At 36.5% G+C, this 27,676-nt stretch overlaps 2 protein-coding genes across 2 annotated transcripts; one reads left to right on the forward strand and one right to left on the reverse strand.

Annotated features, from left to right (window-relative positions):
- The first annotated feature begins 1,220 nt into the window (after positions 1–1,220).
- On the forward strand, positions 1,221–3,330 carry LOC120079123. Its single transcript, XM_039033305.1, has 2 exons — positions 1,221–2,049; positions 2,934–3,330. The coding sequence occupies exons 1-2, from the start codon at positions 1,283–1,285 to the stop codon at positions 3,211–3,213; spliced, it is 1,047 nt and encodes a 348-aa protein (XP_038889233.1). The 5' UTR covers positions 1,221–1,282; the 3' UTR covers positions 3,214–3,330.
- Positions 3,331–3,840: 510 nt separating this feature from the next.
- LOC120080253 (regulator of nonsense transcripts UPF2) lies at positions 3,841–27,425 on the reverse strand. Its single transcript, XM_039034869.1, has 18 exons — positions 27,273–27,425; positions 24,216–24,281; positions 23,830–23,917; positions 20,943–21,145; positions 19,866–20,207; positions 19,513–19,617; positions 19,074–19,201; positions 18,278–18,454; positions 17,863–17,944; positions 16,106–16,399; positions 15,800–15,997; positions 15,601–15,702; positions 14,703–14,954; positions 14,405–14,623; positions 13,456–13,626; positions 12,377–12,562; positions 5,121–5,591; positions 3,841–5,030 (listed from the first exon to the last, which is right to left on the reverse strand). The coding sequence occupies exons 2-18, from the start codon at positions 24,276–24,278 to the stop codon at positions 4,530–4,532; spliced, it is 3,582 nt and encodes a 1,193-aa protein (XP_038890797.1). The 5' UTR covers positions 24,279–24,281; positions 27,273–27,425; the 3' UTR covers positions 3,841–4,529.
- Between the last annotated feature and the right edge of the window lie 251 nt (positions 27,426–27,676).

Raw genomic sequence — 27,676 nt, forward strand, 5'->3', positions numbered from 1 at the left:
TACATGACTGAACTTTACTAGTGGAAAATAGGTTAAATTAGGATCTGTTTGGTAGAGAATTTGAAAACAAAAATATTAAAACAAGGGGTTAAGTGAAAATAAAACTATATTTCATGTTTTCAGATATGTATTTGGTAGTAGAATTCATAAATTGGTTTCTAATTTAAACTATTGCAAACTAGTCGTAGTTACCCACTAAATATTAGTTGATAATAAACTATTAATAATTTATTTATGAACATAGTTTATGTTAAAAAAAATTATAAAATTATTATTTTGTAATAAATATATAATTTATAGGATAAATTGAAATTTTGTCTATAGTTTGGAAGAAGTTAGAACTTAGGTCTTATAATTAATTAGAATTTACCCCATATGATTTGATAAAATCTTTTCTATGATAGGGATTATTTAAAAAGATTTAAACAAACATATAGACTATATATGAAGTTCTATCAAACCATAAGACTAAAATTTAAATTTTAAACCATATGAACTAACTTTTAACTTTATCCAAACCATGGGACTGAATTTGGAATTTAATCTAATTTACAATATATTACATAAGAAAATTTTATTTTTAAAAAAAAAAATTAAATTGAGTTATAACATGATATATACTATATATCTAAATGTTTTAACTTTATTTAATATAATTCTACATTTTAAATTTTAAAATTCAAATTCTTGATACAATGAAAATATAAAAATATTGTTTTCAGAATTTACAAGATTTGAATCACAGAATCCAAAAACAGTTTTTAAAATTCAAATGGTCTATTCGAAAACATAAAACAGAATCTGGATGGCAAACCAAACATGCCCTTATAAATCTATCTTTATAATTCTTAATTATTTAAGATAATTTTATCAAATCATAGATACTAAATTCTAATATTTTTTTCTAAATTATAAGACGAAACTTGCAATTTAACCCAAATATAAATTTTCTCTCTCCTACATGCAACGAGTATATATAATATTGCCAATCACATTGTTGCGAATATGGGGATAATCTCTTCATTATATGGCAAGTTTTAGTTGCCAAAACTTTAAACAATGAGTAGCGGCAATTTTCATAGAAGCCCTAGTTTGGAAATATGGCAATGGAGTACACTCACAACCCTCTAATGCATCGTTTCATTTAAATCCTAAACTCCCTCAATGGCGTCTCTTCAACCCTTTTAAATACCAACCCTCCCCCTAGTCCTTTCTTCACTTTTCCCACAACAAAAATAATAGTTATAATAATTAGGTTTTATTTTCTTTTTTTAGTTGTGAGATGGCTTCCTCATCCTCGTCCCCAGATAGTTGTTTTACGGTGTCACAGGAAGAATTCAACATGTTTCACACCATCGACCGAACTCTTTTCGCTCGGATGGTCTTTGGACTCGGACGAGACCCGGACGAGTCGGTTCGAGTAATGGGATTGTGGCTTTGGCTTGAACAAAATGGTGAAGAGTTTAATTTGGTGTATAAGATGTTGAGTTTACCGGACGCTTTGATTGATGCATTGTCGGATGAAACCGTCATGTCGTTGGCTTGTATAGATAACGACAAATTTCCATTTGAACCGGATTCGACCGTCGATATTCCTCTCATTCAACACGTTTCTAAAACCCCGGTTTCTCTCCGGTTCTTCCACGAAAACCGGCTCGCAATCCTCCGTGGCGTTACCAAGATTTGTAAAGATATTTGCCATAGAGCCTTTTTTGATATTCTCCACACGCTCCAAACCCAGCGCGTGATTTCACGCGCCACCGTTCCCTCCTTTCCCGCTGTCCACGGCGGCGCCCGTGGACGGTTTCTTGCAGCGGCTCCGGCGAGTAAATTCGGCGGGCAGAATTTTGGGTTCGTTGGTTTGAGAGGGGAGAGTTCGACGACGGCGGTTTCGGCGGCGACGGTGACGGCAATTCAGAGTGGAATGGCTGGTTTGAAGTTAAAGGAAGAAGAGAGGGAGGCGATTCCGGCGGATGAGAGGACGATTTTCCTGACTTTCTCGAAAGGATACCCAATTTCTGAAGAAGAAGTTAGAGATTATTTTGGCAGGTTTTTTTAAAATTAATTATATTATTATTATTATTATTTTATTGTTTTTTTATTTATTTTCCCAATATATCTCTTTATATTCCTCTGCATGTCGAAAATTTTGTCAAGATTTCTAGATTGTAGCGAAGAGTCAGAGATTTTCTTTATGACAAATATTTTCAAGATCTTAAATTTTATAGGTTTCAAAAAAAAAAATGATATCAAATTATTATATGGTACTTGAAATTTTTCATGAAAATTTTGTTATTTTTAGTTGTTGTAGTAGAATCTAAGATTTACAATTTTGTAATCTAACTAGTTTTTGAAAACAAATTGATATAGTTATTGAATTATAAAGTTTATAGTAAATCTATGATTTCTTTTCAAGTTTAGTAACTAAATTTAGAATTTAACTTAAATTATATATATTTATATTTTCAATTTTAAAGGAAGAATTCGAGGCAAATCCTAAATGTTTTATATTATTTGATTAATCTAGGATCCGAGCAAATAAAGGAGGACAACACAGCTTCCTTTTATAAATTAAGAAAATTAACATAAAAAGAGATTTAGAGTTTCATTTTTTTTTTTAACCAAATTTGACTTTAATATTATTAAAATTGAAACATTATATTAATATTTTTTGTTCTTTTTTGAAGCATGAATATAGATAGTTGTTAGACCTGCCTTTCATGGAAATATTTTGCTCATGAAGATGCCTCATGTTAACACTTTAATGTAAAAATTATTAGAGACCTAAGATGATTTTTCTTTTTCTCTTGAGGACTTCAAATGTATTTAACCTACTAATATTATATATTAAAAAAAATCAAAAGTTGGAGATTTAAAATTTTATATATATGACATGTAATATGTTCTTTTTATTTATTGTGGTATTGGAGCAGAAGATATGGGGATTTCATAGAGAACATTCATATGCAAGAGGCACAGCCGCCGGAGCAACCGCTGTACGCGTTGCTGGTGGTGAAGATGGAGTCCTCCATCGACGTCGTCCTCGAAGGAAGAACCAAAGCTAAATTTTCCATCAATGGCAAACATGTATGGGCACGAAAATATGTTCGTAAAATTCCGAACAGGTCCTCTCTTAGACCTTCTCCGCCGCCCTCTCCGCTGCTATTTCCAATTATGCCTCCTTCCAACTTTCCTCCGTCGCCCGCTCCGTAATCGACTCGACTCCTCCATCGCTCTCACTTTTATCTTTATTACTATTACAGTGTACAAAAAAATATCATCCTATGCTCTGTACTAAACTATAATGCATATAGTTTTATTTTTTTTTCTTTTTTCTAAATATAATTTATGTACTTAATGAATAAATCTTTGAATTTTTATCAAAAAGTTCTCTAAAGTCTATAAAAATCTCGTATGTTAAATATTTCTGAAAATGCTCTCAACTTGGACACAATGATCTACAGAACCTAACACATCTCATTTAATTTTGAAATTATTAATCATATTTGTTATGATGGTAATCACTTTGAAAAACACAATTAATTACTCGAAATTATATTAATACTTAATTTTATGCTCTAAAATACAATTTTCAAATTATGAAAATTGATTTTGAATCATTAGAAAGCATTTCCCAAACATGAACACAATCCAACCCTTAATTCTATTCAACTTATATATGAATAATTTTAAAGCTCCAAAATTCTTATCGCGTGATATTGATATTTCACAAAATTGAAAGCTACGGAAGTTTAATGAAAATTCATAAAAACACCAACAAAATCTACAATTCTAGTGATGTTCTAAATTTGTATGAAAAATACATAAAACACCACAATGCTTCTAAACTCCACAAATACATCAGAATTTGAACCTTGAAGGTACAACATTTCTATCAGCTTAACTTACATTTCTACTGATTTGATAGTAGAACAACACACGGTAAAACTTGTGTATTGAACCAAAATACAATTCACTTTCCAAGATTGTGTTTTGTTGGGACCTAAATAGCCAAATGCCCAAACACAAGAACTGTACAAGACAAGTAATCCTAGAGCTATTCTTTTAATTGTCAATACAACTTTCCAGTTCCGAACAAATTATTCTTTTCATACAAATAGCAAGATTTAGATAGGAATCAACACTTACACCATATACAAACCGAAGCCCACAAAAGCCTCCTTCATTTCATCGCAATCGACTCACAAAAAATAGGTAAGCTTTTCCACAATTTTCACTTTGCATCATCATCCACGGTTTCCTTCCTCTTCTCCATGTTCTATCATTGAAGAAAGCTCGACTCATAGGCTATGTCGTTGGGATCTGTATATAAGTCGGCGACGGTTGACAAAATGGTTGACAAAATGTTGTGACGAATGAAATCCTTAATGGAATGGAGAGCAGTAAATTAAAGTGTTCGACGCAGACTCACTTCTTCCGGCTGTAATATTTAGTCACTGCCAGGCTACTTACAATGCCTGTTGTGATTGACTGCAAATATCATGGTGGGTATAAATCAAGCAGTAAACTCATTTTTTTCTACTATAATGCATGCCACTACCAGGATAACGATGATGGGGATGACGCAACCCACCACTCCTCCCACCCGAAGCTTCCCAATTGTTCCCCCGAGTAGGGACTCTATTCCCCCCTGTCTGCATCCAATTCATCGTTTGGGAGCCTAATCCATTATGTTCTTCCTCTTCCCGGTCGTTGTACTCTAAGATTAACCTCTTAATATCTTGCTTCTCTTCTAGCTCCGCTGCTTCTTTCTGTTTAGTGCTCTGTAAAAGTGTGCAATCACGAGGGATGTACATCTTCTTGGTTTGCTGCTTGTTCCCACGCTTAACAAGAACTTTCACTTGAACCTCCTTGCTTCCACCAGCATCCTCGTCCAATCCCTCATCCCCACTCTCTCCCCCAACCCCCCTTCCATGGTGGTCTCTCGACCCCTCAAACAAATTCATTGGTATCATCATATTCAATGTTGGTCGGCCACGAAGCTCTTGCCTGCGCTGATCCATACTCTCCTGCATTCAGAAATATATAAGACATCAATAAATTTGTGAAAATAATAAAATGTCTAAAGAAAGTAAAGTGGTCACAAAAATAAATCTTGCCTGCATTACAGCCCTGAGCTCTTGCTCGAAATTGGCTTCTTCTCTAGGGTCTACCTCAGGCACTTTCTGTCTAACGTGAACTTCATCATCCTCATCAGAAGCAGGCCCACCCGCTTCTTCATCGTCTTCGTCATCCTCTGTGTCACATCCATCTTCATGATTCTCCAAGTCTGACTCTTCATCATCACGTCCCTCTGCTTCAATAGTCCCACTTCCCGTATCACTGTCGCTATCAACGCCATCTTCATGAGCTCCACCATTTTCCTTAGAGCCATTCACCGTGTCCCTTCCATTAGCTGAGGTGCTATTGGAAGTTGCTCTGCTGGGTTTTTCGGCATCAAGGTGTTTCTCAGTATTGGGCTTGTCATTTGAGACCGAACGTTCATGCTCCTCAAGTTCTACAAAAGCAGTATTTATCTCTTCAATGGATGAGTATCTGGTCACGTTCGGTTGCAGTTCCGCAAATAAATCCTGTAAAGGCAACCTCATCAGATAACTTGACGTGCAAGAATTGAGGAAGATAAAATAAATGAAGACGTGCTATGAAGTAGTCAGCAAGAATCATTACTTCTTTTCTCTGTTCAAAGATGCACCAAATTGACAGAGGTCACAAAAACTTCAATTACACTAGTTATCACTAAATAAACTGTTAAGACCCCCAATCATACACACATATAAACGGAGAGGCAGGAAGGGAATTACACCCCAAATTGTGGGTGAAGGAAGAATTAATCGAGAGAGGAAGCATGACGAAGGGGGGTGGGTCCACTGATTCGGTCATAAAACAGGAAGTGGGGAGAGGCAGGTGTGCAATCATTTTGGAAAAGGCTGTCATATCTTTTAGAGGAGAGAATTCCAGCCCTCTCGAATTGGCTGGTCCTTGTTTCTATTCTTGTTATTTCTTTTAGTTCTTGCTTTCAGTACTGTTATTTATCCTTTGTATTTTTCCCTTGAGGTAGATAAATAAAATCATACAAGAGCTTGGCTCTGTTTCTTGAGATTTGGCTTGTTGGGTATTTGTTGTTGCAGGTAGGGGTACCATTTGGCCATGAGGGACATGGTGTTTAAAATTCTGAGGGATTACAAGTTATACGCTAAGCAGAAGAAGTGTACTTTTTGTCGAATTCAGATACAGTACTTGGGACATTGGGTATCCCAAGAAAGGGCAGAGGCTGACGGAGAAAAAGTCAAAGCAATGGTTCATTGGCCACATCCAAAGAATTCAACCAAACTCAGAGGCTTCTTGGCCTCACTGGATACTATAGGAGGTTTGTACAGAGGTATGGACAAATTGCTGCTCCTTTAACTCAACTTCAAAAAAAATCATTCACTTGGAATTAACGGGCCAACCATTCATTTGAAGAACTCAAGCAAGCCATGATGACCATTCCAGTGTTGGCTTTACCCGACTTCTCCATCCCTTTTGTGATTGAGACAGACGCATCCGGGTTCGGAATAGGGGCAGTGTTATCCCAAAATTCTAGAGCAGTTGCCTATTTTAGTCTGAAACTTTCCCCTCGAGCACAAGAAAAATCCATTTATGAGAGAGATTTGATGGTTGTTGTGTTGCCGGTGTAGAAATGGAGGCATTATCTATTGGGAAGTCGATTAACAGTGATTTCAGACCAGAAGGCCTTGAAGTTTCTGGTAGAACAAAGAGAAGTGCAACCACAATTCCAAAGGGGCTCACTAAGCTAATGGGATACAATTTATAGATATTGTACCAGCCCGATCTTCAGAACAAGGCAGTCGATGCACCATCTCGACTACCACCAACAGAGGAGTTATTTGTGTTAACTACACCGGCCCTACTAGATGTGGAGTTCGTATTGTAGGAAGTGAGTGAAGATGAAGACTTACAAAGGATCATCGGAATCTTGAAGGAAGTGAGTGAAGATGAAGACTTACAAAGGATCATCGGAATCTTGAAGGAAGATTCGGAGGGGAAGCCAAAATATCAATGGCATAGAGGTAAGTTGTTGTACAAAGGAAGGTTGGTTCTTTCAAAACATTCGACCTTAATTCCCTCCCTCCTTCATACATTTCATGATTCAGGTTTGGGGGGACATTCTGCATTTCTTCGAGCCTACGAAAGGCTGTCAGGAGAGCTCTTTTGATAAGGAATGAAATCGGATGTCAAGAGATATGTTAACCAGTGTGAGGTTTGTCAACGGAATAAAAGTCATTGAAACCTGCCAAACTACTCCAGCCTCTTCCATACCAGAGCAAATTTGGGATGATCTATCTATGGACTTCGTGGAGGGCTTGCCAAAATCAGAAAGGTTTGATTCCATCATGGTGGTTGTGGATCGCTTAAGTAAATATGCCCATTGTGTTCGACTGAAGCATCCATTTTCATCAAAACATGTTGGAGAGGTTTTCATTCAAGAAGTGATACATCATCACAGGGTGCCGAAATCGATTGTGACAAACCGAGATAAGATCTTCCTTAGTAATTTTTGGAAGGAGTTGTTTTCAATGATGGGAACGGTATTAAAAAGGAGTACAACCTTCCACCCTCAAACCGATGGACGGACCGAAAGAGTAAATCGTTTCCTTGAGTCTTATCTGAGGTGTTTTTGTAACGAGCAACCATCTAAATGGAGTAAATGGATACCTTGGGCTGAAATTTGGTAAAATACCACATTCCATAAGCCAATTAAGACAACCCCTATCAAGCAGTTTTTGGAAGGAAGCCCCCACCTCTTGTTTCATATGGGGAGAAGAAGACTCCAAACGACTTAGTGGAGCAACAACTAATCGCTCGGGATGCCACTTTAAACGCCCTCAAAGAAAACTTGGTGATTGCATAAAATAGAATGAAGAAACAGGCTGACACCAACAGAAGGGAACTACAGTTCGAAGTGGGGGATGAGGTATTCTTGAAACTTCGACCCTATAGGTAGAAATCACTAGCAAGGAAGAGATGCAAGAAACTAGCACCCAAGTACTACGACCCATAACGAGTCCTCGAACGTATTGGAGAGGTAGCATACAGACTAGAGTTACCACCAAAAGCAAACATCCACAATGTATTTCACATCTCACAGCTGAAAAGGAAACTAGGAAGGATGGCCCAAATACAACAGCACCCCCAGTGTTGACGAGGAGTTTGAATTGCAGGTGGTACCAGAAATGATCTTAGGGGTGAGATGGAACAGAGAAGTGACTGCCAAAGAATGGCGTGTGAAATGGAAGGGACTACCGGATAGTGAAGCTACATGGAAATTGGTCTATTTGATGAACGAACAATTTTCCCAACTCCACCTTGAGGACAAGGTGCAATTCGAGGCGAGCGGTATTGTTAGATCCCCAATCATACACACATATAAACAGAGGGACAGGAAGGGAATTACACCCCAAATTATGGGTAAAGGAAGAATTGGGGAGAGGCAGAAGTTGTGCAATCATTTTGAAAAAGGCTGTCAGCTTTCAGAGGAGAGAATTCCCTCTAGAATTGGCTGGTCCTTGGTTTCTATTCTTGTTATTTCTTTTAGTTCTTCTTGCTTTCAGTACTGTTACTTATCCTTTTTATTTTTCCCTTGAGATAGATAAATAAAATTGTCGAAAAAACAGCTTTTAATGTGTCTTCTTTAAAGTGTGAAATGTGTATTCGTGCCAAACAGAGTCGTGTCTCCTTCCACTTCCAGCCCTATAAACCATCCAAACCCTTCACCTTAGTCCACAGTGATGTTTGGGGTCCCTCACCAACCACAACCTCCACAGGGAAACGCTGGTTTGTCACTTTTATAGACGACCACACTCGGCTTACTTGGGTCTTTCTTCTCACTGATAAGTCCGAGGTGTTAATCTGTATTCTAGCAATTTTATGCCACTGTGGAAACCCAGTTTAATGCCAGGATTGGTATTTTGAGAAGTGACAATGGGCGAGAATTCTTTAACGCTTCCTTCCAGGAGTTTCTTGCTTCCAAAGGGATTATCCACCAGAGTTCGTGTGCCTACACTCTCCAACAAAATGGGTAGCAAAGAGGAAAAATCGTCATTTGGTGGAAGTTGCTAGGTCCTTAATCCTATCCACATCACTCCCATTCTTACCTATGGGGTGATGCCATCCTTACTGCTGCTCACTTAATCAACTGAATGCCTTCCCGGGTCCTCAATTTTCAAAACCCCTTAGACTGTTTAAAAGAGTCATACTCTACGACTCGTTTAGTCTCCAATGTACCACTTCGAGTTTTTTGTTGTGTTTGCCTTTGTTCACTCCCATAGTCCAAACCGCACGAAATTTACCCCCCGTGCTCAAAAGTGCGTCTTTGTTGGGTATCCACTCCATCAGCGCGGGTATAAATGTTACCACCCATCCTCTCGCGAATATTTTGTTTCCATGGATATCACCTTCCTTGAGGATCAGCCCTTCTCCCTGTTAGCCATCTTCAGGGGGAGACCTCTAGTGAAGAGACTAACTGGTCCACATATACAATTCCCTTGGAGTCTGCCCCTATTCCCGAACATGTTCGTCCTATCCTTCCTACCAATCAAGTCCCATGGATAACATACTATAGGAAGAATCTCAGGAAGGAAGCAACGTCACCTGTTGTATCTCCGGCTCCGATCCATGAGTCAAACCCGACATCAGGTACGTGTATTCCTAAAATTAATGAGATTGATACTTGTATTAACGAGTGCAAGAGAGGAAAAAGGAGAGAAAGGTGCTGATAACACCACTATAGCAGATGGGAAGACGACAGTGAATGACGATTCAGACACAGCTCTAGAAAATGTGAGTGATACTAAAGATAATGGTGAAAAAGGTGTGATTTCTAAAGATGAAGAAACAGGAAGAGGAGACTAATGATCACAATGGAAATTCTGACAGTTTGAAGGAATATGATGCTTCTCTTGATCTTCCAATAGCCCTGAGGAAAGGTATTCGGTCATGTACAAGGTACCCCATGCATAGTTACATGCATACCTACCTATCATCAGAATTTAGGCCTTTACCACTAGTTTAGATGCAGGGGTGATACCGAGTAACATACAGAAGCAATCGGAACTGAAGTTTGGAAAGCTGCTGTTATAGAGATGAGAGCTCTGGAGAAAAATGGAACGTGGGACCAGGTGATCCTACCTAAAGAGCACAAGACGGTTGGGTGCAAATGGGTTTTCACTATAAAGTACAAGTCAGATGGGACTGTTGATCGGTACAAAGCCAGGTTAGTTGCCAAAGGGTTTACTCAAACCTTTGGGGTAGATTACTCCAAGACATTCTCTACCGTAGCTAAACTCAATACTATCCGAGTATTGCTATCAGTTGCAGTTAACAAAGATTGGCCCTTGCATCAACTGGATGTAAAGAATGTCTTTCTCAATGGAGAACTTGAGGAGGAAGTCTACATGAATCCTCCTCCCGGATTTGAAGATCAGTTCAAACAGCGAGTCTGCCGGCGGAGAAAGTCGCTATATGGGTTGAAACAGTCTCCGAGAGCTTGGTTTGACTGATTTTCCACCTTGGTCAAAGGACAAGGGTATACCGAAGGGCACTCAGATCATACACTTTTTACAAAGAAGTCAACTTCAGGGAAGGTAGCAGTTCTCATTGTGTACGTTGACGATATTGTGCTCTCCGGTGATGATGTTGAAATTGTGAAACTCAAAGCAAAGATGGCCAAAGAGTTTGAAATTAAAGACCTTGGGAAGTTAAGATACTTTCTCGGAATGGAAATAGCCCGGTCTAGGAACGGAATCTCAGTGTCCCAACGGAAATGCACGATTGATCTTCTAACGGAAACAGGAATGACTGGGTGCAAACCTGCTGACACCCCAATTGAATATAATTCAAAGCTTAGCAATACTAGTAACAGTGTTCCGGTCAATAAAGAAAGGTATCAGCGGTTAGTTGGGAAATTGATATACTTATCTCATACGAAACCTGATATTTCATATGCAGTATCATCAGTCAGTTTATGCAGGCTCCTTGTCAAGAACACATGATAGCAGTTGAACGCATCCTTCGATATCTGAAAGGTAAACCAGGTAAGGGGTTAATGTTCAAGAAGTCTGATAACCGCTGCATTGAAGCCTACACTGATTCTGATTGGGCAGAGCCTGTTACTGATAGAAAATCAACATCAGGGTATTGCACATTTGTTTGGGGTAATCTTGTGACCTAGAGGAGCAAGAAACAGAGAGTTGTGACCAGAAGTAGTGCAGAAGCTGAGTATCAGGCCATGAGTTTAGGGATATGTGAAGAGATCTGGTTGATGAAAGTGTTGTCAGATCTTCATCAAGACAATGAGCTCCCAATGAAACTGTTGTGTGACAATAAGGCAACAATAAGTATTGCAAATAATCCTGTTCAGCATGACAGAACAAAACACGTTGAGATTGACCGGCACTTCATCAAGGAAAGACTTGACAACGGAAGTATATGCATTCCTTATGTTCCCTCAAATCAGCAAATTGCAGATGTGCTCACAAAAGGATTACTGTGATTACTGTGTCAGCAAGTTGGGTCTTATTGATATTTACGCCCCAACTTGAGGGGGAGTGTCGAAAAAGCAACTTGTAACCCTAGGGGCATTTTAGTAATTGTGTGTACCCTAGGGCTTCCCTCTAATCTATTTATTTGGCCTATTCTCTTGTACTTAGTGTATCAGAATTAATAATAAAAATCAATGTCTATCGTGGTTTTTCTCCCTGTACTAGAGTTTCCACGTAACTGTGTTGTTATTCTCTTCCCTACTTTTTTATTTTTAACAAAAATCATACAAAAGCTTGGCGCTGTTTCTTGGGATTTGGCTTGTTGGTTATTTGTCGTTGCATGTAGGGGTACCTAACATAAACTTGCATGAATAATTTGCAAATGTAATAGAACATGATTATAACAAACCTAAAAGTTATGGACACTTATTAGCATGATATGTGTGTGATAGACACTTGTACAAAATGTATGCAGGTGTAGGAAAAAGTAAAAAATCTCGAGAGATACATCAGAACTCTTTTTTCTTTTTAGGTTTATAAATGTGTAAGCTTAAGCTATAAAAATAACCTCTCAAAAAATAAGTATTCTAATAAATGTGTACTTGCAGTAACATGTCCATGTAATGCCCATATCCGGACTTCCGCATTTAATGCCAACTTATTGTTGAAACTACACTGCTTTGAAGTTATGTCAACGGTTTGGAGATAGAACCAAGTCTATAACAACACAAGGATGAAAACTATCAACTTGAATAAGCTATCTTACACTATTGGGAAATATATTAGCAAGTAAACTAACATGATAAACAACTAACCTGTAAGTCGAACTCAATGTCCAATGGAAGTGCTCCTTTGCTGAGAATATATTTCTGGAAGTGTATAAAAAATCGATCAAGTTTCCTCTTTGAAGATCCTCGATCAAAGTAGTGACCACAGGTTTGAAGAAGGGTGATAATCATCCTTATGCGGAAAGTGTCCTCAGGTGGATCCAATACATCTTGCTAAAAGCAACAAAGATCAATCACATTGGACTCGGGGAAAAAACATTCATTTGGCCAAGCACAAAGAAACAAACTTGTACTGCATAAACCAAGCCTCAGTATCCTCCACAAGCATTGAATATATATTTGGCCTACTTCATTCATCCGACATTAACAGATTGCATATCTTATAAAAAGAAAATTTAGAATGACAGAAACTATACTTCCAAATTCCCATCCAACTTGATTAGATTACTAAGATTCTTGATGCCATCACTAAGGCAAAAGGAATCCCCATTGATTGCTTATAACTAAAGTCTCTACTTGTGTTAAGGTAAGGTATGGTACAACTAGTCATTTATATTTCTCGATGAAATTTAAAATTTTATATACAATTCTAGTACTATCTAATAAATAATCAAAGAGTTACTGTTGATATGATCACGAGTCCAGTTCATGGGATGCAAACTATTAGTATGTTGAACTATCAAAAGAAAAATTTAGTAATTGGTGCTTTACAGTGAAAAGGAAATATTATTTGGCGGTGTGGGACATAGGTACTTTGTAGAACCTTTGGAAAGAAAGAAGTCTTACGACATTCAAAGATCAAGTGCTTTTCTTTCAAATTCTTTTTGTTCTAGTGTTCAACATGATGCTTCTGGGTGGTGCACGAATCAAACAGAATAATTTTGTAATTATAGTCTATCAATGATTAATAAGAATGGGAAGGCTTTCCTACACAGTTGCTTAAGGGAGGGGTTCTCTCTACCCCATGCTCGTTGGTTGTTCCTTTTACGGTGTTAAAATATAGTTTCTCAGTTTCCTTATATAGTGGAAAACCTGTTAGCAGGCACTAACATATCAAAGTGAAAGAACAAAAAAAAAAAATCGATAATAACAGAACAATACCGTACCTCTGAAGTGCCATGGCCAAAGACAAGAATCAAATAAAGGGTATCAAAGACCACAGATGAATCTACAAGTTCATAGTTGTACAACTCCCCCAAAAACCGCATATGGGCAATGCGTTTTTGCTGCATCCCATAATCATTCACTTCGAGTCCAAGCCTAATTTCTTCCAATACCTAGAAATCATAGAGATAAGTAACAGCCACCAAAATGAATAAATAGATAAATCAGATATAAACAAGAGAACCTGGACAAATATGCAAACTAAATTCATCATGTAGTACAAAATAGCTTTCATGCAATAAGTTTCAAATAACCAGACTTCACATTTTAAAAAAAAAAAACGGCCAAATTATTACATATGCAAAAGGGAAAATCCCAGATGTCCTTTAAGAGGTAGATAAACTAAGAAATTGCTATTAATCAAATTTTATGGTTGAGTTCTGTAGTTAAGAAAAAATATGTGCCTTAAAAGACTCCTTAATGTCTGCAAAGTTAGTTAAGATTAATAGAATAAAGTGGATGTAAAGAGAAAAAGAAAATGTATCGAAAAATATTAATGAAAGAAAAATGTATTAAAGAACCACTAAGAGAACATAAATCTAGAAAGGCTACCGGGCAGTAGAAACTGTAGTTATACAGAGAGATAAATGATAATTGGTAAACATATGAGCCAAAGCCATTTAACAAAAATTATTATTATTGTTTTCTTTTCTAAGAAACACTTTCACGTGCTTTTTGAATTCGTACAACATTTAAAAGTACTTTTCAGTTGCAGCAAAAATTTAAAATATGTACTACTACTAATGAAATATGATTACACGGTCAAAAGTACTGAACAACCCTTAATATACATACATAAAAATATAAAATCACATGGGATGCACGCTGGATAATCTTATCAGGTATATAACAAGTCCCATTTTAAGTTGAAAATGTTTTCAGTGAACTGACCTCATCAACAACAGCAACTGAGAATTCATCATGATATCGACTCAAACCAGACGTTAGAGAAGCAATCAAGTGAATCTGGCCATACTTCCCTTTGTGAACTTTCATAAAACATTTTAAAAGGTATTGCTCACATTCACTCCATGGAAGTTTCCGAAGTTGCCTCAACACATTCTCAATGGCAGACTTGTCTAGATCTGAGAAGAGCAACTTTCTAATATACTGCAGAATACGAGTAAATACAACATATGAACCAACCGTACGTAGGGAAAAATTAGGGAACATTGTATGCATCCCATACCTGATGTAATGGTGGACGAACTTTCGACACCCGTGCAGATCTCTCCGGAGGCTTGCAAAGATAGTATGCATTTTCTACCAGGGTGCTGTGCCGGGGATCCAAATTTTTTACATTTTTCAAGCGCATCAATATCTCCAACATGTTAGCCATTCGTACTGTAGTTTCAGGAGACCGATAAAGAAAACGTCCACAAGTCTCAAGAAGATTACAAGCAACATCGATATTATGGTGAGTGAAATCATCTAAACATGCCTGCCAAAAAGAGATGAAATGCGTTCATCAATTAACCATCATTTTCCAATCACAACAGAAACATCAGTTTATAAACTAGCATAAGCTAATTGCTCATTCAACTTGCAGTTAGACCTTTCTTTTGGCTTTTATGACAATGGGGAAAAAAAAAACAAAAGAGTCATCAATAACAAAGGAAAACCTTCGATTATTTTCAACACACTATTTCTCAGCTCTTACTTGAGCAAATTTCATACTATTTCCAACAACCACATTTGAATACTCTCTATGTGGAGTTTTTTGTAATTACTCTCTATGCAAAGCTCTTTGTAATCTTCCTTAGCTGTGGGCAATGTTTTCCTTCCCTTTTTTGTAATTTCATCTGGTCAATAAAATTGTTTCTTACCTCCGAACAAAAGAAATACATGTAATGAAAATGTGGCAAATTGATTGAATAACACCCAAAGTGATTGGAACAGTCAATTAAAAGCATGAAGCCTTTTAAATTGACAAAATAATCCCAATGACTCTACGGAAACTTGACACCACATGCCACATATGAGAAAGTTTTGGCACGCATGTGACAAAACTATGATTTCAAAATACATAGAATAATAGAACATAATGAAGGAAAAGAATAAACATCAACAGGTGTCTCCCCTCATACCTTCAAACAGCTAAAAACAAGGCCGGCTGAAGCAATTTTGAACTTGCAAAGCTCTCCAATAAACCTAATATTTCTAATCTTCGTTTCAATGTTCATTTGGTCCTGTTTGATTAAAAAAATGTTTAAAAAAAAAGTGAAGAAATTAATAGAAGAGAAAGGACAACCCATTCCAAAAAAGTTATATGAACTAAAATGAGACCTTTTTGTTCAATAAAAAGTTGAACTCCTCCTCTAACATCTGGAGGAGAATGACAGATACATCCTTCATACAAGTAGACAATGTCGCAACCATGCGTGAATAGTAAGGCAGCAACTCCAACGATGTCCTAGGTACATTAAACAAAGCCCTAACAAGCTTCTTTCGGTTAGACTTGGAATTCAAATAACAGAACTCTACCTGCAAGTATAAAAGAAAATATTAACATCTCATTTTTAACAAAGATCCAGCCTTCCATCCACCATAAAAAAAAATCACAATTAAGCCAGGAGAAAGAGAAGTAATTACAGTCAACTGATCAATAAGGTCACGGCTGACACAACCAGGGAGTCTCTGCAACAAAGCATCCAAATTTGTTCCTTCAATATTTTTAAGTTTTTCTTTTTCATTTTCCATCTTTCTATCTGCGTCTTTTTCTTTCCCCTTCTCCTTGTCTGTATCCTTATTCTTTTCTTTATCTTTTTCTTCTCTGTCTTTCCCTTTCTCACCTTTCTCATTAATTTTGCCATCCTGAAGCGAACAATCTGTAGAGATCTCAATGGCCTCTAAGGAAGCTTGCTGACCTTGATCCACTTCAGATTCCTACAGAAGACATTCAAATTCTTCAACAAAAGACACCTTCATGAAATAGGCATAAACTATAATGAGTAAGTACATGTCTGTGAGTGATTTTATAATACACAGAGGATCAATAACAAATCTTTGTAATACATATTTAAAAGGGAGAAAGCATTGATATGATGAAGTTAGGGGGAAACCCCAGCAGCTATAGGTAATTACGATAAAGCACACAAAATGGAAACTAAAAAGGATAAACTATAATGAGTAAGTACATGTCTGTAAGTCATTTTGAAATTGTTAAAATCACTTTTGTCAGGTTGAAAATCACTACAAAATAATGTGCCAGAAACAAGATGCAAAAGGGCAATACATAAATAAATGAGTTGGAGACTCAGCATGTTGTTGACACGAGACATCAAGAAGGAGAAAGATGCATGTAAGACATTCATCGTTGTAATCTACTACAGTATTAACAGCTCCAAGACATCACCCAAGGGAAGATTTTGATTTTCTTAGGATAACAATCCTGCTAAATTTTCCTAAGAAGATTTCTCAGACTAAGCTCCCAATTTGTTGGGAGCATGCTTAAGAAATTGTTTTCGGACCATTTTGACCACTCCTCCCCAATCATTACATTCATATCCAATTCTCTGCGTTATTAAAATTTCAAATTTAATATCCATAACTTTCTTTTATTTGAAAAGATAACCATAACATATTGTTTAATATCATAATCCACTCAAATAAAATAGAAAATAAGTTTTAAATAAAATAGAAAAATATAGTAAAAGTAATAATTATAACTTTACACTTTTATACTTCCCATTAACAGTTCAATTTATTTTTCTTTTTAAGGAAACAATATTTTTAATATGTTAATAAACAAAATTTTAGCTATCAATTACTATAAACCATCGGAACATTAAAAAGAATAACCAAGTACTATTTTCTAACTTATTTTATTTTCACCCATACAAAACTACTGAAAGAGGTATTATGAGAAAAATATATATATATATACTAGGATTAATATGTATATTGAAAGGCTAAAAATACAAAACGTGCTTTAGTTTGTGAACTTGAGTTAATATCATATATTAGATTGTGTTATAATTGTTTCATATTATTCGTTTCAATACAAATTATTGTGTTCAAAGTTCTAAATATATTGCTAAATTACAAAATTCTTGACATTATCAACTTAAACTATTTGAACACTAATCGAAAATTCATCTGAAAACCAAGAAAGTGAATCCATGTACTTCTAAAGTAAATATCATTTGAAACCTAACTAATGCTTGATAATTTTAAATGATGGCCAAAATATCATGTGCGCCAATCCAACACACACAAAGAGAGTAGGGAAAACTGTGATACGTTTAAATAGGAGCAGACGTGGGAGAAGTGAGAGTAGAGAGACTATTATAAAACAGTGGAAAAAATTTTGAAGTTTAAAAGAAAAAGTTGCAAGCGAGAGAAATTACAGCCAGATTTTCTGCCGGCTTTGCAGATTGCTCATTTGCTTTAGGTTCTGCTTCTCCCAACAGCACCGCTGGAACAAATGCCCTGGGAAATGAAAAGTTCATTCAATATACCTATTAATATTCATATAAAAGAAATATATAGCAACCAATATAGTTCTTGTATGGACACAATGGACTAACCTATAAGTAAGCATGAATGAGACTTACAATCACAACATGCATGAGCATATCCTAAAAGTTATTTTTATTGTTGTTACTGAAACCAAGTATGTGCATATATACAGAACACACTTACATGTAAGTGTCCAAATGTATCTTTAAGTCTAGGTAATCAATAGAAGTCTACTTAAGATGGACGCAAGACAAATTTCCCCCAAACGATCTCAGCAAACTAGATAATCTGACCAAGCCAAACCTGAGATCTGGTAAGCATTCATAGAAAGCCCGGGTGTCTTCATCATCCCATATGGCTTCAATTACAGAAGAATCTTTTCCAGCAGCAGGTGATGAAACATCTTCTCCTGCAGAAACCCTGGTCGTGTGGCCATCCTCTGGCATCACTGGGGGTTGCATATCAAGTGCTTCTGCTAAGCTGTGTGATGTAGAATTCCATTAATTTGCAAATGAGAAATTGTTCGTGGAATCTATTTTTAATTTGTGGTGGGTTCAAATAATAATATTTTTATCACATATTCATAATTCACTTTACAGGAAGGAACTGACTACCCATCTTATTCTTCTTTAAGCAATTTTCACCTGCATCTATGCCTTCTTATTAGAAGAGAACTTAAATTTCTTTAATGCATCTCAACTACCTCTGATCTCACTATTGTGTGCAATACTCGGCCCAAAGAATTACTTCTCATATTTGCATTAAAATTCTTCCAGATTATATTAAATAAGAAGTTGGTTCAGCAGAATACAAGGATACCAAGAAATATATTATAATAATAAATCGGTATTCATTATACAAGGAGATAATCATTAAGAATCAACAATTATCAATTAGAAAACACAAAAAAAAAAAAATAAAAAAAAAAATAAGAAGTTTCAATTCAATGCAGGGTACAATAAAGAATTAATTAGCAAATTGTGCCGCAAATGTCAGATTTTGACATGGACAAGTTTGAGGAATAAGCATTCCATACATCCATCAAGTCATCAATTGATTATTAAATTCCTAGTACCATGAGTGTTATAATGCAACTTACGATGAGACATTTCGATATAAATGGTCATAAGATTTTCGCAACTTCTCATATGAAGAGACATTTTCATCATTAAGCTCCCCTTTTGCATTCAAGATCTTTGCATTTTCCTGCTCCATTTGGCGAAGTGACTGCCATTTAAAAGAATGTGATAGGCAAATATATCATTACAAGTGTAAAATGTATTCTTCAATTCATCATGATGGAAGTTAGTTACCAATAAAAGTATGCGAGTATAAAATATTCACGGAAACGAAAGCATCATCGTTTTGATAACATAACGGCCCAGAAACGTTATGAAAATAAACACATCCTAATGAATTAATAATAAACAACCAAAACATGAACCTTAACTTTGAATTGAAGGGGGGAAACAAGAGGGGAGAACAGAGTGAATGATAAATCAAAAAACTGGCTCTAGAGAAGATAGTGAATCTCTTACAGTATGTTCAGACTGAAGCAATTCTGCTGCAGCATCATAATATGTATGAAAAGCCTTTCTGAAGAATTTCTTTTGGTCAGCAGTAATATTGAGGCTCTTAAAAAACTGAAACAGAATATTACCCAGTGAGTTTAGAGTAAAGCATGACCGGGAACAAGACAAATTTCATAAAACGATATGGAAGGCAAGAAAAGAGTCAACACTACAATCACATGGCAAGTTGCAACTTGTAACTAACATCCTCTTGAGAAGCACAAACTAATTAAAATAGTCGAAGAAACCCACAAGAAACATATACAGAAGTTACGTGAACAGTACTGTGGGTGTGTAGAAATTGAGAAAAAGTTGTTTACCTCCTCATGATCTTGTCCAGTAGGCGATAGACCCAAAAGGATTCTCCCTTGCCGAGCAAAGCTAGCAAGGAGAGTCAAATTAGTTAGGGTAGTATCCCGATCCCTCAAATGTTCAATACTTGTAAGATCCTTAATAATATTATTGAAAATTGCACTGTCTTCTACAACTCCAACAAAAAAAAGCTCCATAAGAAGTTTGAGAGTGCTGCGCTTCTTCATGGCCTTCAAGTTTCTATCAGCATCCAGCTCATCCCCAGACTTTCCAGGAAAGAACACTTTCAAGAGTCCTTGAATCAGGCATGGTGAGAAGTCTTTGTACCTTTGGTGAAGGAGCGAACAGATCTTTTTTTTTTTGGGTGGGGAGGGGACAAGGGAACACATCAGAATATAGATTAGTGCTTGAACTTTTACTATTATTTTTGTTGTTCAACATGTAAAAGTGTGGTTGTCAAACTGTGCCAATAATCTCATAAATCTATGTTCATGGCAGATTAATTTGGTCACGTGAATCTGTTTCTTTTCTTTTCTTTTCTTATACTTTTTCCGTTCTTTTTTTTTTCTTTTTTCTTTCAGTTGTTTTAGAACACGATAGATAATAAATGGAAGAACAAGGAGAGGCCAGACAGTGAACAAAGCACCAACCCAAAGGGTTACCCAAACACAAAAAGAATACCAAAAGAAAACTAAGAAGTGTCTAGTTTACAACAAGAAAAAAGAGAGGGGAGCTGAAGCATTAGAACCATACTCCCTCCCAAGATTTGAATCACTACGTTCAGCCCCCATTAGTTCATCCCCCCATGGCACAGGCAGAATCCTGGCTACCATCCTCATTTCTCATCAAATAAATGAGACCCTAGATTGAATTTTAAGTCAATGCCATGGCTAAAAGGTAAAATGCTAATGTAAAATAAAGAAAATAAATTAATCCGATTGGAAGAAGAGAATTATGAAAAGATGACGGGTATTAGAAGAACACTTTTGTTCAAATCTTTTGAAGTGACTAAGTTTCTATTGCTCCACCACCCAACTACAACAACAAAATTGACCTAGAAAACAAAAGAACTGAAAGAAGGTTACCTGAACAGCTGCCTGAATATCAGAAGTTCTAAGCTTGGCATCACAGATAGCAGAAACGGCCTCACTAACAAATTTACTCATATTTACATTTCGCAACTCATCCATCAGCCCTTCTCGTTGTTCTTCATTTATCTGCTTTAATTTTTTAATAACGGTTGTGTTGCGTTTAATACTAGAATCCAAAGTTCTAAGGAATCCAGAGTCTGCAGACAAGAACAAAGCTTAACAAATTGGATGTACATGGGAACAATGTCACAAATATGTGTCAAATGAAAATAACTTAAGTATGTACTTTGGTGAAATTTTTTTATAAAAAAAGTTATATGTTCGCTTTCCTCAAAGCCATCATTAATTAAAAGGAAAATGCAGATTGTGAGGAAACATTTACAAAGGCATTCAAACAACTGCATCAAATTTAAGTATCGCAAGGATACCTGACAAAATATTGAATTAACTAAACATTGTCTCCAATAGATTGTTCAAAAGGTAGTAGGCAGTAGCTAAGCTCCACAAAAGAAAGAATCTTCCAAAGTAGAAAGGTCGAGTTTATGCTTACTATAAAATTAATTCTGTTATAAAAAAAAAATATAAGTACAAAGAGAGATGAAAAAACAAAATTGGAAGTACAAAGAGGAAAGAAATGTCATCCTCCAAAGTCCAAACCTACAAAAATCAAAGAACTCCATTGAGTTGGTCTACGTATTGATCAGCAAGGGGTCTCATAACAAAAGAGTTTTTATCACAATCACCAAATGGCAGGCAGAGAAAGTTATGATAAGTCCCAAAGTTCTATAAAAGTCAATAGCTTTTTCTCCATAATCAGATGTCCTCTCCAACCAAGGCTTCCAAAGAGACCCATAAAGAGAATACCCTAAATCAGTCGAACTAATAGAAGGTAGAAATTAAAATGTGAAGAGTCTTTTTGTAATAGGAGTCTTCCTATTTGATCTCTAAGTGACAGTCTTTTTGTAGTTATCTATGGGTGTTTGGAGTTTACTCCTGCATTTCATTAATCCATGAAATTGTTTCTTTATAAAAAGAGAGAAAGAAGGGGGGGAAAAGAACGTAGATCTTTGCTGACATGCCCCTAAGAATTCCACGTTCGATCGACCATGACAAAAAGAAATGGAGAAAGTGGGTCCCCTTACCTCAAGCCTATCTACAATAATTCACCCCCTAAATCTTCCATCAAGGAAGATAGAAATTTTAGCTCCACCTCCTTTTATTCATTTCATCCACATCTTCATAAGCGCAAGGCGCAAAACAAAAAAAATGTGGGGCTTTTTTTTAGGCGCGCTATATATAAAAGTACTACATAAAACAGAAAAGGCAGAGTTCGAGTTGAAACATGCAAAAAAGACACCTAAACACAAGAAATTTTCCATTTAGGCTTAGTAAACTTAATTTTTTAGTTAATAAAAAAGGAAAACCTTAATTATTACTTTTTTTAAAAAAATAATGGAAAATCCCAAGGTCCAGAGCTTTGAGCCTTGGGGCTTCACAAAAGGTACACGCTTAAGGCATGCCTTATTTTGTGAGCTTCACCTTTTCAAGGCAAGGCGCCAGACTTGCGCCTTGAGCTTGGGCACGCACCCGAGAGCTTTTTTAAAACACTATACAAAACCATCAACAAGGATGAGCCCAAAGTGATTGAGGAATTTTTTGTAATCCTGTTTATGGGTTCATTTTGTACTCTTTGGAGATTTAATTCATCAATCAAATAGTTTTTTTGTCCCAAAAAAAACCCAAAATGCCATCAAATTCAATGGCAGAGATCACAAATCATTCAATTTTTCGAAACAATCTTGCCTTCCTTCATGTATAGGGTTGACTCAGTAGCACGTCTCCCAAAAGAACTCTAGCATGGGTCGACTCTCAGCTGGATTCTTTTGAAGGCTTCGATTTAGAGAGTTAAGCAAAAGGCTCTAGATAGGTGTGACTTGCTATGAATAGAGAACTGAAAAGCTCTCGGTTGAAACCACGGCCAATCAAGATCCTCTTGTGACTAAATGGTCTGCTTGGGATAGATCTTTGGGAGTAGGCGCAACATTTGCAGTACAAAAACATTATACCATACTATCTAAAGAACATATGAAAGGTTGTAGATTTAAATTGGAAATATGCTAGTGAGATTTTTGCAAAAGAAGCTCCTCTAGTTGAGATTCGTTAAGAGTCCTTTATATCCGTTCGTTGAATCTTCTATGGGCTGTGTTTTGGTGAATATAGAATAACGTACATCACCCATGAATGTTCAAGCCTCATGATGAGATGAAATGTATCTTTTTTCAAAGCAAAAACACATGAAGGATCTTTTTTTTTTCTTTTTTCTTTATAACTATTTTGGGGATATATATGATGCAAAAGCAATGATTGAAAATTCTGAATTTTCAAAATGGCTTAACAATTGAATAATTAATTTTTCTTCATTTAACTACTTTCCTAGCTAGACAGGATGACTGAGGCTGAAAATTTGTTCGAAGCTTTCAAGAATTTTGGAGAGGACTGCTATTTCTTATCAACTAAGACCTGTGATAAAGTAGGCTTCGAAGGATTTTATATGAGATTATTGTGTCCCCTTCAATCAAGAGAAGATATCCCCAATCTCGACCTGACTTTTTCAATGTCTTTAAATGGGCTATAACACATTTTATTTGCCCGATAGAGCATAACCAAGAGTTCACAAACACCTACTTCCACATCTTTAAAAATAGATAACAAAATTTAGAAACATGTGCTTTTATCAGGCATAAAGATTCAAATTAAAACCCAATCTATAAAGTGGCATGTGAACATTTTTTGTTTTTCATCATATAGGCTATAGTAAACATTTCACTCGCTATGAAAAATAATTACATGATTATCAAAATGCTAAAGATAATTCACTGACCAGGCCTCTCAGGATTCAGATTACTTTGTCGAAGAGCCATTTTAGCCTCAAATATCTTTTTAATTTCTTCCTGGCGAGCAACAGTTTCCTACAACATGAGACAAATAATCAACAAGAGTCCCCTACATGAGAACATCCAAACCCACCAAAAGAAAATGAAGAAAACATTATTAGATGTATCAAAAAAGCATGTACGTGCAAGGTGCAAGAAGGGGACATAAACTTAATGATGGTGTACAGGTAGCAAGATTGTGAGGATGAAGTTTCAAACCATAGATACCACGATACCAAATGAGTTATGAAGCAGTCGTAGACAAATGGAATAAATGAAAAAAGCTATTAGAACTAAATGAGAACAGTTAACTAGACTTGTACATCAATCTCACCTCATCGTCTCTCTTGGGTTGACTTTCACCCCCTTGGCGGCCATCATCTTCATGATGGTCCATGTCCTGTGTAGTGTGTACTTGCGATAAATTAATTGATATAAAGATAACTACCATGTTTACAAGTTACTAAATATATAAAGCTGTCAGCTGCTCGGTTCTTACTGAAATACTTTTTTATAGGACTTACTAACAAATATTAAAACATGGCCAACTGAAAGGAAGCGTTTAGAAAGAGTTGGACAAGAAAAATGGAGAGCATGAGTGGGAAGGTAAAATGACGGACAATAAAGGTTAATCACACAATGATCATAATCCACTAACTCAGGTAGTTTTCTTCCCTCAACCCCTCAGCCCACCCAACACCTCTATCCATTGAATAAAATTGACTAGAAACATCTTATCTTAAGTTTAATGGACAATAAAGACATTCTCATTAGGAGGACAAATCCAATGTATCTCACGGGTCAAGACAACCTACCCTACTTCATTTGGTTCCATATGAAACACTCGCCACAATATTATAGTGGAGAACCGGGTCAATGCCAGTTGGGGCCGGATCAAGCCCAAGCCCAACAAAGCAATATAAAAATAAGCCCAACCCATCTCCACGCGCATGTTCGTCAACCCCTCTTTCAGTTCTCAGTTTACAATCCCCCTCCCCCACCGTCTCTCCGTCTCCGTCAGTGCTCCACTGCCAACGATCACTTTCTCTTCACTTTCCGACATAATTGTTAGTGCATAAAATGCTGCTGCTAAACCCTAATTGTCTTCTCTTCTATCATCGCTCTCTCTCATGTCAGCACTATCATTCGTATCGTCTACAGACTAATTTGATAATTCTATCCCTGTGAGATCCTCGTGCTAACAGTACATAGTTATTATTCTCTTTCTTTAGCAAGAAGCTAGGTTTTGATCATGAATTAGTTTCCTGTGTTTCGTGTTAAGCCACTTTGATTTTCGATTATCGAGATGATAGAAATGTTGGGGTACTTTTGAATGCATCGTTCTTAGGAGAATATTGCTTTGTTAATTAAGAGTTACGTCCTCCGTTTGACTTAATTCAAGGTATGAAGTCCCGGTCTTTTGAAGTTTGAACCTTCCCTCCCCATGTACTTCCCCCAATCCTTTGCAATCTCAATCCTCACCCACAGCTCGCCTCTTCGATTCTCCTTTGCTGTCAATCTCTATATCTGAGAGCCAAATCATCAATCCCCGAGAATCACTATTGCCGCCCTGACTCCTCTCAGGACCGTCCCTCCACTTTAATCTCATTCATTCCGGTTATTTTGCAAGTTAAGGTTGCTGCACATGCACTCAGGGGATTAGTCATTTTTAACATTTCATTATTATTGTTGTTGTTCTTATTTATTCGTATTTACCATTTGGTTGAATCTTTCCCTCTCTTCCACAGTTTCAAAACGCTGTTTGAATGTAAAAAATCCATGTGTCCAACCCATGTCCACTTTTTTCTAGCTTCAGCATGTTATAAAAACAAACTTCATGTAAAGGAATCAATTTAGGTTGGATTGAGAAAAAGGTAGAAGGCCTTATCAAAATGTGTGCTTGGGAATCCTCAAACTGCGGCATATTGGGTTCTGCTCCTTTCGGGAACATCCGATAAAATTGGAACTCCAATGCAAAATGTCACTTTCCCTGTGCTTCCCGGTGTAACTTTAAGTATTTAATCTGGCTGCTAAAGAATTGTTGTCTACCTTTCTATCGTTGCGTAAACACCATAATTTCTATCACTTTTTAATAATTTTTCCTTTTGAGATCTTGGTTCCAGTGTAGTTCTTGTCTCTTTCTTGTTGATAGAGTTTAGGTTTTGATCTTGAATTAACTTCCTATTATGTTTTATGGCATGTTGATTTTCCGTTTACTAAGTTGGACAACAAAAGTATTGTAAAACATTGAGCAATTTGGTTTTTTCATGGAATACAGCCACCGATGGTTGGTCCGGTGGTAATTGGGTCTTTGGAAAAAAAAGTTTAAGGGCCTGAAAGAATGGGCTCAAATTATTGTGGCGAGATGTTTCATATGGAACCAAATGAAGTAGGGTAGGTTGTCTTGACCCGCGAGACATGGGATACATTGGATTTGTCCTCCTTGCGAGAATTTCTTTATTGTCCAAGAAGATAAAGATTTTGAGCATGATTTGATGCTTCAGGAGAAACAAATGCATGACAACTCTTAGAAGCTGCAAAGGCTCGTCAATCATGAACTGAGTCCCAGGAGGAACAAGGTTGCAAACTTGCTACCTTCCTAGTTCTAGTGTAATATTGCCCCCATGTAAAGATGAAACACTGCCTCTAGAAATGGAGGTTAGTGGACAGCGGCATCCAATGAAATTAGTGAAATTGGAGACTTATGTATAAAGCACTTCTTCAACAGGCAAACATTTCATATGAATATTCCGAACTTGGCATCGTTTCTTCTTGTGCTATTCAATGCATTGACAAATGACAGCATTTCTCAAGTGAGATCTGGTGATCTTAAACCCAGTGCAGAAAAGATAAGATGCTCAGAAAGGTACAGAATCATTCTTGATAACAGAGTAACAGATTTGAAAAACCCCTAATCCAAAACCAAATCCTAGTATCACAGACAGAGTAATCTATCTAAGCCCTAAAAAGTTAAAAACAAATTCAATTAGTTCACCAAATCCTAGATCCCATAAACAGAAACTTAAGTGAATCCAACAATTTCCAATAAAACCCAAATCAAATATGAAAACATAAGAACAAAAGAAAGGAAAAAAAGCTTATAGACGAGGGAATAAAAAAACCCAGAAAACCCAGAAAAAAACCCAGAAGAAATTTCACATCCTTGCTTTTTTGCTCAAAAATTCTCACCATGAAAAAAAAATAAAGAAAACCCAATTAGCAAATCAAAAACCCCAAACAAAACATGGGGACGATTCAGAACTCAAGATCAAAAAAAAAAAAAAAAAAAAAAAAAAAACAGTGAATCCAGAAGAAGTCCACGATAAACCTAGAAGAAATTTCAAATAAAAAAAATAAACAAAACCCAGAATAAATTTCAGATCAAACAAACCTTATCGACGCTGACGGCAAAGCTGAACTTGATGTGTAACAGAGGATGAGTTTTAGGTTTGAATTGAAGATGGGAGCAGCAGAGGAAATGAAGAGGGAGCGGAGCAGCAGAGGAGATGAGTGAAATGAAAACTGAAATCGAACCCTACTTAAGCGGGTCGGGCGAACCGGATAACCGAACCAAACCTTAATGGTTCGGATCGGGTCAGCCTAAATTTCAAATAGAACTCGAACCGAACCGACCAGCAGTTCGGTTCGGTTTCTTACACCCTAGCTTTTGGTGTATATAGGTATCGGTTGCCCATGGTGATTGACTTTCTTCTACCAGTCATGGGTTCGAATCCCACTTGAAGCAATTTTTTTTAACATTTTTTATTTTTATTTTGGTTTTTGGTTTTTGAAGAA

The sequence above is a fragment of the Benincasa hispida genome, chromosome 6, assembly GCF_009727055.1.
Source record: "Benincasa hispida cultivar B227 chromosome 6, ASM972705v1, whole genome shotgun sequence".
In the NCBI taxonomy this organism is placed as follows: domain Eukaryota; kingdom Viridiplantae; phylum Streptophyta; class Magnoliopsida; order Cucurbitales; family Cucurbitaceae; genus Benincasa; species Benincasa hispida.